Genomic DNA, 12114 nt, shown 5'->3' with positions numbered 1-12114 from the left:
ATCTTTTTCTTTTTTCTTTTAGAGGGTGCATGGTCTTAAATGGATCGGCATAGAGTTCGAGCATTAGAGTTATTTGTTAAATAGTTGATTTTCTGATACCCGACCAACATTTAAATCTTTGTAATTGAGTAGACTCTTTTAATGATGGATCAATTTAGTTAGACAATTATGGTTAAATTTTATGATTGATTTAGTTATTGTGGTGCTGTTGGAAACTGTGTTCATCTTAAAAGATCTTGCATGATCTGTAGAATATTGCTTTAAGGTTCGTGCTAGCTGACCAGAGTGGTGGGTTTGGGACGTGACAGCTTGAGCCTTGGTGGCACACCCCCAAACTTTGCATCACCCTGCTCTGCATGGAGGAGAAGTGCGACTCAATCTAAGAAAAGGTTGGGATTAGTTACTCGTGGCACTTAATGCAGAACATTTGGCACGAGAGGAAGTCACCCTTCTTGATAAGGAGAATCTTTGTTTCCTCGGTTCTTCATAAAACCTTGTACTCCTTTATCATGTGGGGAAATCTTTGTAAAACCCATACCTTTGATAGACGTGAAGTGGACTTGGACATAGGTGCTCTTCGGTATTTTTTTTGAGGAAAAAGTGTTCTTCCGGTATGAGTTTGGTGGGATCCATCATCCACGGAGTTGTTAGTTGTCTATTTCTACTTGGCAACAGTTATTGATGGCCTATACTCCATATCTTAGGGCTGAAATCGGATCGGATATGGATCGAATACCATCATATCCATATCCATATTTATTTTATCTGACGAATATAAATATAAATATGAATATTATTCGGATGCAAAATTTCATATCCATATTTATTTTAAACGGATATAAATACAATTCGGATACTGAAAGTATGAAAATAATTGTAGATATTACTTAGATAACTTTATGACTACACAATCCCAGATATTGCTACATATAGATGTTAAATCAAGTTAATAACATGTTTATATAGTTATATATATATTTTAAAAATTAATAAGTACTATATAAAATTATATAGAATTACATATAGATTCAAATATTTGAAAATGAATCGGATAGTTGTCTATCCATATCCATATTCATTTCTCTTTGACGGCTATGGATACGGATATGAATATTAATTGGATCTTAAAATTTTTATTTATATTTCGATTGATTTAGATATGAAAATAGATTCGAACAGATAATATCTATGCCACTTTCACCCTTATCATATCTAAATTAAAATTTAGGTGCCTCTCTATTTTAGATATCAAAGATCACAACTAAATGTGAACCTAAGTATCGGCCTTGTTTTTCCTAGGCCTGCAAATGGATCGGGTTGACCCGTGATCCGACCCGATCCGATTAGATCCGATCTGAATCCATTTAAAAGACCCATGGAATCGGATCGGGTTCAAAAATTGGACCCATTCTCTTTTCTGGATCAGGTCTGGATTTTCTGAATTTGGACCCGATCCGATTCGACCCGATGCATGAAGATTTTTGGGTTAATTTGGATCTAAAGATATAAAACCCGATTCGACCCGATCCGACCCGACCCGGATCCAAATATAAAATCCGAATCTAGTTTAAGTTTAACTATTTAAGTGGCTCATCCAAAACCCTCGTTAAGAAAATTATCTCACGGGATTTCCTATAAGCCCATGGGCCATAGTTTATAATTTCACAGGAGCTCAGTCTTCATTCATTTCGGATCTCGATCTTCCTCTTCCCCATTAAATCCCAAAATTTTTTCGTCTGTTCTCCAGTCTCCACTCTCCATAGGAACAATTTTTTCCCAATTTGTTCAGATCTCGGTTCTCCGATCGGTGTCTCCCTCAAGCTTTCTCTGATTCTCTCTGTCTCGACGTCTTCCTCAAGCTTTCTCTCCATCTCGGCATCTCTCTCAGGCTTTCGTCTCGACGTCTCTCTCTCTCAGGTATGAACTCCTCCCCAATATCCTCCTCCCCACCGTCCTCCTCCAACTCTACTGCCGTGGCCTCCTCGCATCTGCCATGATTAATCTACTACGCCTGCAGTGGCTCCTTCGACTCCATGGCCTTCCGCCACTTCCATGGGTCGACACATACCCGCCGCCGGCGTCCAATCCATGCGCATGCAACACCCCTACCCCATCACCACAGGCAACCCCCCTACCCCCCTCAGGGCTCCACCTTCCTCTCCCATCGCCGCAGTGAACCCTACCCTCCTCCTCCACCCTCGGAGACCAATGCCCTCATGCCCCCATCCATCTCCTCCGCCTTCCTCTTCCTTTGCTCAGACACACCCCCCTTGGGGCTCCACCTTCTTCCTCGGCCTTTAGACACCCCTCCCTCTCCCGACGATACCCACCGCTTGCGCTTTTCCAATTCCGACTGTCACTTCCTCGGCTTTGTCGCTGCCTTCTCCCATTCCATTCATGGCTGCAAGCTCTCAGATCTGATTGTAGTAGACTTTTATTTTCATTTATTTAATTATTTTAGACTTTTAGATTCCATGTTCTTTCAAACTTGGTTGTAGTAGACTTTTAGTTTCATTTATTTTAGACCCACTCCCTCTCCCAAGATATATTTTAGACTTTTAGTTTTCATGATCTTTTATGTGCTTGAAGATATAGGCTGATATAGGTTTTGTTTCATTTTGTATTTCTAATATAATTAGTTATAATTTATGCTTATTTATTTTTATTTAATTCTATGTGAAATAGGTTTATGTCTGTGATAGGTAGCAATGAAAATACAGTTGAAGTTTCAAATGCACTTGGTTGTAGTAGTTCACAATCGGTAGAGCCTTCTAATATAGATAGCTCTAAAATGAGCAAAAAAAAGAGGTCAGAGATATGGAATCACTATTTTGAGGTAGAAAACCAGAAAGACAAGGCTAAATGTAATTATTGCCATGTTATTTTTTCAGCTGATCCTAAAAATGGGACAAGTCATCTTCACAAACATACAAAGAACTGTAAGTCAAAAAAAATTTTTGATAAGAGGCAGAAACAGTTAATAGGTAATATAACATCAAAAGATGGAGTTGCATTGAATGAGTTAACTCTTTATTCATTTGATCAAGAGAAAAACCGTGAGGACCTTGCAAGAATGATAATTCTACAAGAGATGCCATTTACAACAGTTGAACATCCGGCTTTTCGGATGTTTGTTAGAAATCTTAGACCTGAATTTCATATTATTTCAAGGACAACATTGGCATCCGATTGCTTGAAAGCATATGAAAGGGAAAAAAAGAACACTATATGAGTTGTTTCAAGCAAATTGTGGAAGAATTAGCTTAACATCTGACATGTGGACATCAAATCAGACATTGAGATATATGTGTCTCACTGCATATTACATCACTAATGATTGAAAACTTAAAAAGCATATTATCAATTTTAAGATGGTGCCTTCACCACACACAGGCTTAGTCATTAGTGATTGTATTGCAAGCTACATTTCATCTCGGAACATTGAAAGAAGATTAGGTTCAATCACTCTTGATAATTTGTCAACAAACACAGTTGTGACCATGGAACTTCAAAGACAATTTAGAAGAGACCTACTTTTGGATGGTAGGTTCTTTCATGTGCGTTGTTGTGCACATATTCTTAATTTGATTGTGAAGGATGGGTTGAAGGTAGTGGAGGATGCTATTGTTAGGATCCGAGAGGCTGTTAAATTTATAAAGTGATCTCAAGCAAGATTGAAACATTTATGAGAATTGTCAAATAATTAAAAATGAATGGTAAGAAAAGGATATGCATAGATGTACCTACTCATTGGAATTCTACATATCTCATGCTAAATGATGCTATATAATTCAAAGAAGTATTTATGCGACTTGAGGCTCGAGATCCTAATTTTGAAAATGCACCAACTAAAGAAGATTGATCTCAAGGCACCATTATTTGCAACTTTTTAAAGGTTTTCCATCACATAACTGAATTATTTTCACAAACAAAAAATACAACTGCAAATTTATATTTTTATGAGATTTGGAGAGTACAAATGCTTCTAATTCAAGAATCTGGGAGTTCAAATGCAGTTGTGATGATGATGACCTTAAAAATGCAAGAAAAATTTGACAAGTATTGGAAAGATTGCTTACACATTCTTGCTGTCGGGGTTGTTCTTGATCCAAGACATAAGATGAAGTTTATTAAGTATTGCTTTCAAAAAATTTATAGTAATGGTGATCGTGCTTCAATTGAGATCAATAAGGTGCGTGATGTTATTGAAAATCTTTATGATCATTATACAATTTTGTATGGTGCACATGGCTCTCATGTTCAAATGAAGGAGATGGCGTCTGCATTTCAAGATAGAGGAGATGAGAGTCTTTTTATGCAAGATTATGAAGAATTTATTCAAGAAGAAGAAGTTGCCCAACCATCTAAGTCAGAATTAGAGATCTATTTAGAAAAGAAGGTATTAAAGCTGCTACAGATGCAGAGACAGGAGAAGTTTATTTAAGTGGCATCTCAGCTATTATATAGGGTTGGTGTTAGTTTTAGCATCAAATTAATTGTATTGATTTATAACAAATTCATAATTCATCTAATACATTATAAAGAAGGTGCAGGATTCTTTCATTTTATTATCTTTATTTATTTATTTTTTGCCTACATGAATAGTTTTCTTGCTTTATAATGCGCTCTATTTAAAAACTAAATAGGATTGAATTCGAATCGGACCCGACCTGAACCGGATCTGTGTTTCATGGATTGGACTGGGTTATATATGGATCTGACCCAACCCGAATGATCCGATGGGTCAATAAATTTGTTCATGGACCCGACCCGATCCGACCTGATTTTTTATCGAGATGGATATGGGTCAAATATCAAGATCCGATCAAGAAATCGGGTCGGGTCGGGATCACTCAGGATCCGGTCCGACCCGATCAATTTGCAGGCCTAGTTTTTCCTAAAGGAAAGGAAAAACAAAACATAGGCCTCAAATGACAAATCTGGCAAGATATTAGCTGAAAAACAACCGCTATAAGAAAAAATGAACAAAAAAAAATCTATTATTTATCTTTAGTTTACCTTTAGGTCATTCTCATGTGATTACTATATGTGCATTTCTTGGTATCTTGTCCAAATAGATCTGATTATAACTCATCTATATGAGCTGTCAAGAAAAATTTTAACAAGCTGGCCAAACTTAATGCACTGGCGCTAGTGAGACTAAATTTAATTGTTGCTAGATTAAGCAGCAGAGCAACTGAACCACATGATTTTTTATTTTTTTTGACAAAAATCGCTGGTTTTGCACTATCTTTTTCCAGCATTATTTGGACCATTCATTTGTTCTTGCATGTCATTTGGGTTGACTTTCCATCAGTGAATCTTTTCATGATTCCTAAAATTATAAATGATTTAAATCCTCCCACGTCTAAGCCATCCATCACGAGAGAGAAGGGCGCCTTTGTTGGAGGGTAAAATGATCATTGCATAAACTAATCCTTTGACCAAGTGCAATGGTATGACTAGCGAAAGCAGCTATTGATTTTTTTTTTTCCATAGGAAGCTTCGACATAGGCTCGAAGAGGGTATTAATCCTTCATAACAACTAGATGTTGATGAGTCACCGTGCTTGACGGTTTTGCACAATCCTTTTCCAACATTAACCGGACTTCATTCCTTTGTTCTTGCATGTCATTTGGGTTAATTTTCCATCAGTGAATCCTCACATCATGATTCTTAAAATTATAAATGACTTAAATCCTCCCATGTCTAGGCCGTCCATCACGAGAGAGAAGGCCTGGTTGGTGGGTAAATTAATGATCATCGCACAAACTGATTCTTTTGACCAAGCATAATGGTATGACTAGTGAAAGCAGCTATTGAGTTTTTCCATAGGAAGTTTCGACGTGGACTTGAAGAGGGCATTAATCCTTCATAACAACTAGATGTTGATAAATCACCGCGCTTGACGGTGTTTCGCCATCTTTTTCCAACGTTAATTACTTGGACTTCATTTGTTTGTTCTTGCATGTCTTTTTTGAATGGAGTTTGTTCTTGCATGTCGTTTGGGTGGAAACTTTCCATCAGTGGCGTAGAACGGGGGTTTGACTCGGTTTATCACGCGTTCATCCCTGTTATGTAACTTTTCTCCTTTTCTAATAAAAGCCGGCTGGTCTCACCTCCCTTCGCCTCCCCCCCCCACCCGACCACACACAAAATAAAATAAAATAAAATAAAATCCATCAAGTCAATCATCTCATGAACCCTAAAATTATAAACAGAACGATGGTTTTATAAACTGATTCTTTGACCAAGTGTAATGGTATAACCAGTAAACATTGAACAGAGCGGGAGGGGGCCAAACAAAGGACATACACCGACTGCCATCTCCCCAATACTTCCGTAGAACATTTCAAAGTTGACAAAGAAACAACCCGTCAGGAAAAGAAATTTAATCCACCCTTTTAATGAATTGAAATTTGACTGACATTAAAATAACCTATAAAAAGCCGCAGCCACTTCCTCTTATTCATTTACATTTTACATCGGCAGGCTGGCTTTCGCTGCATGCTTCTGCCCCTATGGATACTAAGAAGAGGCCATGTTCCTCTCTTTCTATCTCTCTTCTTCTCTTCTTTCTCCTCTCTTCTCTCAGCATCCAACACTGTGCAGCAACTGATAACATCTCTTCAGGCCAGTCCCTCTCTGGAAACCAGACCATAGCGTCCAAAGAAAGAAACTTTGAGCTGGGGTTCTTCACACCGGGTAATTCTCGTAACTACTACGTGGGCATCTGGTACAAAAAAATTCCAGTCCAAACTGTAATCTGGGTGGCGAACAGAGTAACACCCATCTCCAACACCTCCTCTGCCGAGTTCAAAATCTCAGAAGATGGCAACCTAGTCCTCCTCAACGGTTCCAAAATCCCAGTTTGGTCATCCAATTCAATTCCATCAACATCGGATTCGACAGTTGCAGTGCTTCATGACACCGGAAATCTTGTTATAAGAGATGGGTCAAACACTACAATTTGGCAGAGTTTTGATCACCCGACTGACATAGTCATGCCAGAAGGATGGATTGGATTTAACAAGATCACAGGGGAGTGTCAGAGTGCCACTGCTTGGGAGACTCCTGAGAACCCTGCCCCCGGGCCTTTCACTCTGAGTCTGAGCCCTGATAGATCCAAGCAATATGTATTACTGTGGAATAATTATGAAATTTACTGGCGCAGTGGTGTTTGGAACGGCCGGTACTTCCCTGCACTCCCTGCTACTAATGAAAACACTCCCTTCAACCTCACCTTCATCGACAACGAGCAGCGGATGTATGGCACGTATACCATCTTGTACAGTTCTTTCATCACTCATACTATGATTGGTTCAACTGGGCTATTAACACAACGGTATTGGCTGGACAGCACCCAGGAGTGGCAGTCAATCTCTTCTCAACCCGTGCCTCAATGTGATGTCTCCTCTTTATGTGGCACTTTTGGTATCTGCGACCAGAAAAGCTCGGATAATATTTGCACATGCACCCCTGGTTTCGAACCAGCTTCAATGAAAGAATGGGAGCTCAATGTTTGGAGCTCAGGGTGCGTGCGGAAAACCAGTTTGCGATGCAGTAGTAAAAGCTCAGCCGGTGGAGAAGGGGATAGATTCCTTGAGATGACCAATATGAGATTGCCTGCCAATCCACAGAACTTGATTGTTGGGAGTGCTAAAAACTGTGAACAAGCTTGCTTGAACGATTGCTCTTGTAACGCGTATGCTTATGTAAGTGGATGCTCAATTTGGACTGCGGACCTTCGGAACCTTGTTCAACTCTATGATGATGATAGTGGAGCTGGTACTCTTTATCTTCGGCTCGCTGCTTCTGATTTCCCAGGTTCAGGTAGCTCGCATAAGTTGGTAATGGATCTAACTCTTGGTGTCATCGGTGGAATTCTTGGCATCTTGTGTGTTCTTGTTGGACTATTTTGGGCATTTCAAAGGAGTAAACGAATTCGGATGGCAAAACAAGTTGAGGGTTCTTTGATTCTGTTTCCTTACGGCGATTTGCAGCGTGCGACCAAGAACTTCTCTGAGATGTTGGGCAGTGGTGGGTTTGGCTCTGTTTTTAGAGGGACATTAGTTGACTCAACCGATGTAGCTGTGAAGAAGCTTGAAGGCTTGAGACAAGGAGAGAAGCAATTTCGAACCGAGGTGAGCACATTGGCTGCTATTCAACATGTCAATCTGGTTCGCCTTCGCGGTTTCTGCGCCGAGGGCAGCAAAAGGCTTCTAGTTTATGAGTTCATGTCAGGAGGTTCCCTGGACTATCACCTCTTTCGAAACAATTCCGCAGTTCTCTGCTGGAAGATGAGGTATCAAATTATTCTTGGGATTGCGAGAGGATTAGCCTACCTCCATGAGAAGTGCCGGGAGTGCATCATACACTGCGACATAAAGCCAGATAACATACTTCTAGACAGGGACTTCTGCGCCAAAGTTGCACACTTTGGCATGGCGAAGCTCGTCGGTCGTGACTCCAGCAGGGTATTAACAACCATGAGGGGAACTGTTGGCTATCTCGCACCCGAGTGGCTCTCAGGCCTGCCAATCACCTCCAAGGTTGATGTCTACAGCTTTGGGATGATGCTCTTTGAACTTGTATCAGGCAAGCGAAACACAACGCACTCCGTGGATGGTAGCAACATCTTTTATCCTTCGTGGGCTGCAAGAAAGATTACTGAAGGCGGTATATTTAGCTTATTGGACCATAGATTGAATGGTGCTGCTGACACTGAAGAGCTAACCAGAGTCTGTAGAGTTGCTTGCTGGTGCATTCAAGACTCTGAATGTCACAGGCCAACAATGGGACAGGTGGTGCAGATCCTAGAGGGAGTCCTGGAGGTGAGAATGCCGCCACTTCCTAGGGCTCTTCAGCTTCTCACGGAAGATCAGAGCCAAATTCGTTATCATTTGTCATCCACTGAGTACGAAGATGCACTTGATCAATCTCTGGATTTCTATCAGTAAGTGTCCAGCTACAAAGGGCACATGAATCTCTGCTGAGCATGTCAATAATATGTAACGTGTTAAAATAGAGCTTATAGCTGTTATGATCCTTAAGATGGATGTTTATATGAGGGTGTAATGCATGTTCTATGGTGGTTGTATTATGAATTTGGTGGCATAAAGTTCATGGATATCTTTTGTTATAAAGACATGTTAGATATAAAGTTTCCAACTCATCACTTTGCGAGCTTGAGTTATAAAGATGTTAGATACACAAGCTAGCTGGCAAGCACCGGATGTACCACCTCTTGTTGTTGTCGAGGACAACGTTCAAGACCTCCTTATCTATTTATTTCCAAGGCATTTATTTCCGAATTTCTAAGTTTTAGTGTATCACATCAACAATCAAGCCACATATGCACATTTGTTTCTGAAGTTCATGGACCAAACATCTGAGACAATCATACACCATTGACGTTTTCTTGATTACAGATAATGTTAATTAGAGGTGGAGGAGGTTTGAAACAGTGATGCCATGTCAAATTTATCACAACCAAATAAAAGTGCCTATATGTCATCATCGTGTATTTCACTGATTCTCATGAATGATGCCCCATTCTAGCTAACAATTTCTGAGTTTTAATTGGGTTGTGACAACTTTGCCATGGTATCACCATTGCAATGAATATCTTCTCCTTTTCCTCGCTCTCACTTATTTTTCCTTCCTCCCATCTGGAAGATATTCGTTGCAACAGTGATATCACATCAAAGTTGGATCACAACCCAATCAAAAGCCGAGAATCAGTGGCTAGTGTGGGGCATTATTCATGAAAATCGATGAAATATATGGCACTTGATGAAATACAGATGTTCTCATTAGGTTGTGACAAGTTTGATGTGGTATCACCGTTGCAATGAATATTTTCTCTCTCCCACCTACTTCTTTGAAAGAAGAGAAAAATGACGTATGACTAAGAAATGTATAATTTTTTTATTTAATCATTGTACAATCTAATTCTTTTTTGCACTACCCACCAAGCAAATAAAGGAGTGTTAAATCAGTTCAAGCTTTTAGATAAATCATTCGTAGACAAAAGGTGGCAAGTATTCTTGCGTCGGCTCTGCAGTACATGGCATTCATCTGATCTGCACTCCTTTCTGAGCTAACTAGGCTTGTAGTATAGGCTCTTCACTAAATAAATAAAGGAATTAGAGAAATAAGGCTGATTGACCTAGTTGGTGCAATAAAGCATCAGAATTTGGACGTTCTATGCCGGTACTTATTTATTTATTTTAATAAATAATAGATTTAAATTCTTTTTTATTATATTTTATTTAGATGGATTTGTTTACTAGATTGCTATTATTGATTTTTTGCCATCATAAACGGTACCTGACTGTAGAATGGTCATGTTATGTTCCAGACTTAAGGCATGACAGTTGATACGCTGATGTGGAAACCTTGTTGCAATAGAATGTACAGTGTAGACTCATGCTATAAATTCATCATTAGTGGTGGGATCATTGCCAGTTCTAAAGGATAATTTGGAAGGCTATAGTGCCTCAGAAGGTTAATGTCTTTATGTGGCTCTCCCATACAAACAAGTTAGATACAAGAGAAATCAAATCAAGGGAGGCATGGAGGGTGAGTGTCGAATGCCCTTTATGTTGTTCCCATTCCGAGGCTTCTATTCATCTGTTTATTAGGTGACTGCCCATGGATTCCTCGATCTCTTTGTGTGTTTATGAGAGCTTGTTACTTGAGCCCCTCGGCAAGTGCCGACATGTGAGAAAGGGGAGAAAGACTTCCGATGGAAGTCATCTTCCTCTCCAAGTCCATCAAATAAAGGAATCGTAGGGCTTGTCGGACTCCTGTAAAAATCTCAAGATTCGATCCGTAAAAAGCCCTCCTCTCTACCCTCTAACCATCATGCCCCCAAATCCCGGTCAACTACCGGTAAATCCTATCGAGTCTCCCTTGTTTTCCATTGAAAGTCTCGATGAGCCACCATCGATACCTCGTTGGAGTCGAGATAAAGGTGCTTAATCTTTTAGTTTCCTCCTCCCTTCTCTGATCTCAAAGGCCAATGTTTCTAGCTGGCCTAGCACTAAATAGTCCCTAGAATCCATGAATTCCAGCCGTCCTTGTTATAATCACTTTAGAATGACCTAAAGTTAAACTAAAGATGAATAGTATTTTTTTTTGTTCCTTTTTTTCTTATAGGGGTTGTTTTTCAACTAATATCTTGTCAGATTTGTCATTTAAGGGCTATGTTTTGTTTTTCCTTTCTGTTGGGTATAAAATACCCCCCCAGCCGAAGTTCGTGACAGGAGTGACCCTCCGGGGATCCAACCAACTTCCGACCTCCGACAACGTCACTTCAAACCTCCCAGGCGGCCGAGCCTCCGCAATACTCTCAAGTTTTGCCGACGGACAGGACCCCGCCAGCGTCGACCGGATTCTTCGCGGCGTCTGGACTCCTACGGGAGCCGGACCTCGTCCCCGACTTCAATTGCAGGCAGACTTCGTCCGGACTCCTAAGGGAGCCAGACTCCGTCCACGACTCCAATTGCAGGCAGACTTCGTCCGGACTCCTACGGGAGCCGGACTCCGCCCACGGCTCCAATTGCGGGCAGACTTTGTCCGGACTCCTACGGGAGCCGGACTCCGCCCACGACTCCAATTGCAGGCAGACTTCATCTGGACTCCTACGGGAGCTGGACTCCGCCCACGACTCCAATTGCAGGCAGACTTCGTCCGGACTCCTACGGGAGCCAGACTCCGCCCACGACTCCAATTGCAGGCAGACTTCGTCCGGACTCCTACAGGAGCCGGACTCCACCCATGGCTCCAATTGCAAGCAGACTTCGTCCGGACTCCTACGGGAGCCGGACTCCACCCACGACTCCAATTGCAGGCAGACTTCGTCCGGACTCCTATGGGAGCCGGACTCCACCCACGACTCCAATTGCAGGCAGACTTCGTCCGGACTCCTACGGGAGCCGGACTCCACCCACGACTCCAATTACAGGCAGACTTCGTCCGGACTCCTACGGGAGCCAGACTCTGCCCATGACTCCAATTGCAGGCAGACTTCGTCCCGACTCCTACGGGAGCGGGACTTCACCCTCAACTCCAATTGCAGATAGACTCTGCCCGGACTCCTACGGGAGC

At 41.2% G+C, this 12114-nt stretch overlaps 1 protein-coding gene and 1 pseudogene across 1 annotated transcript; both read left to right on the top strand.

Moving 5' to 3' along the window:
* The first annotated feature begins 416 nt into the window (after positions 1-416).
* On the top strand, positions 417-4444 carry LOC140855344 (zinc finger BED domain-containing protein RICESLEEPER 1-like; annotated as a pseudogene).
* Positions 4445-6512: 2068 nt separating this feature from the next.
* Positions 6513-9105, top strand: LOC105037683 (G-type lectin S-receptor-like serine/threonine-protein kinase At2g19130). Its single transcript, XM_010913321.2, has one exon. It carries the CDS (start codon positions 6522-6524, stop codon positions 8958-8960), a length of 2439 nt encoding a protein of 812 aa, XP_010911623.2. The 5' UTR covers positions 6513-6521; the 3' UTR covers positions 8961-9105.
* Positions 9106-12114: the final 3009 nt, after the last annotated feature.

This window comes from Elaeis guineensis, chromosome 2 (assembly GCF_000442705.2).
Source record: "Elaeis guineensis isolate ETL-2024a chromosome 2, EG11, whole genome shotgun sequence".
Classification (NCBI taxonomy): Eukaryota; Viridiplantae; Streptophyta; class Magnoliopsida; order Arecales; family Arecaceae; genus Elaeis; species Elaeis guineensis.
Note: the sequence above shows the minus strand (reverse complement) of the source record. Positions and strands in the feature narration are given on the sequence as shown.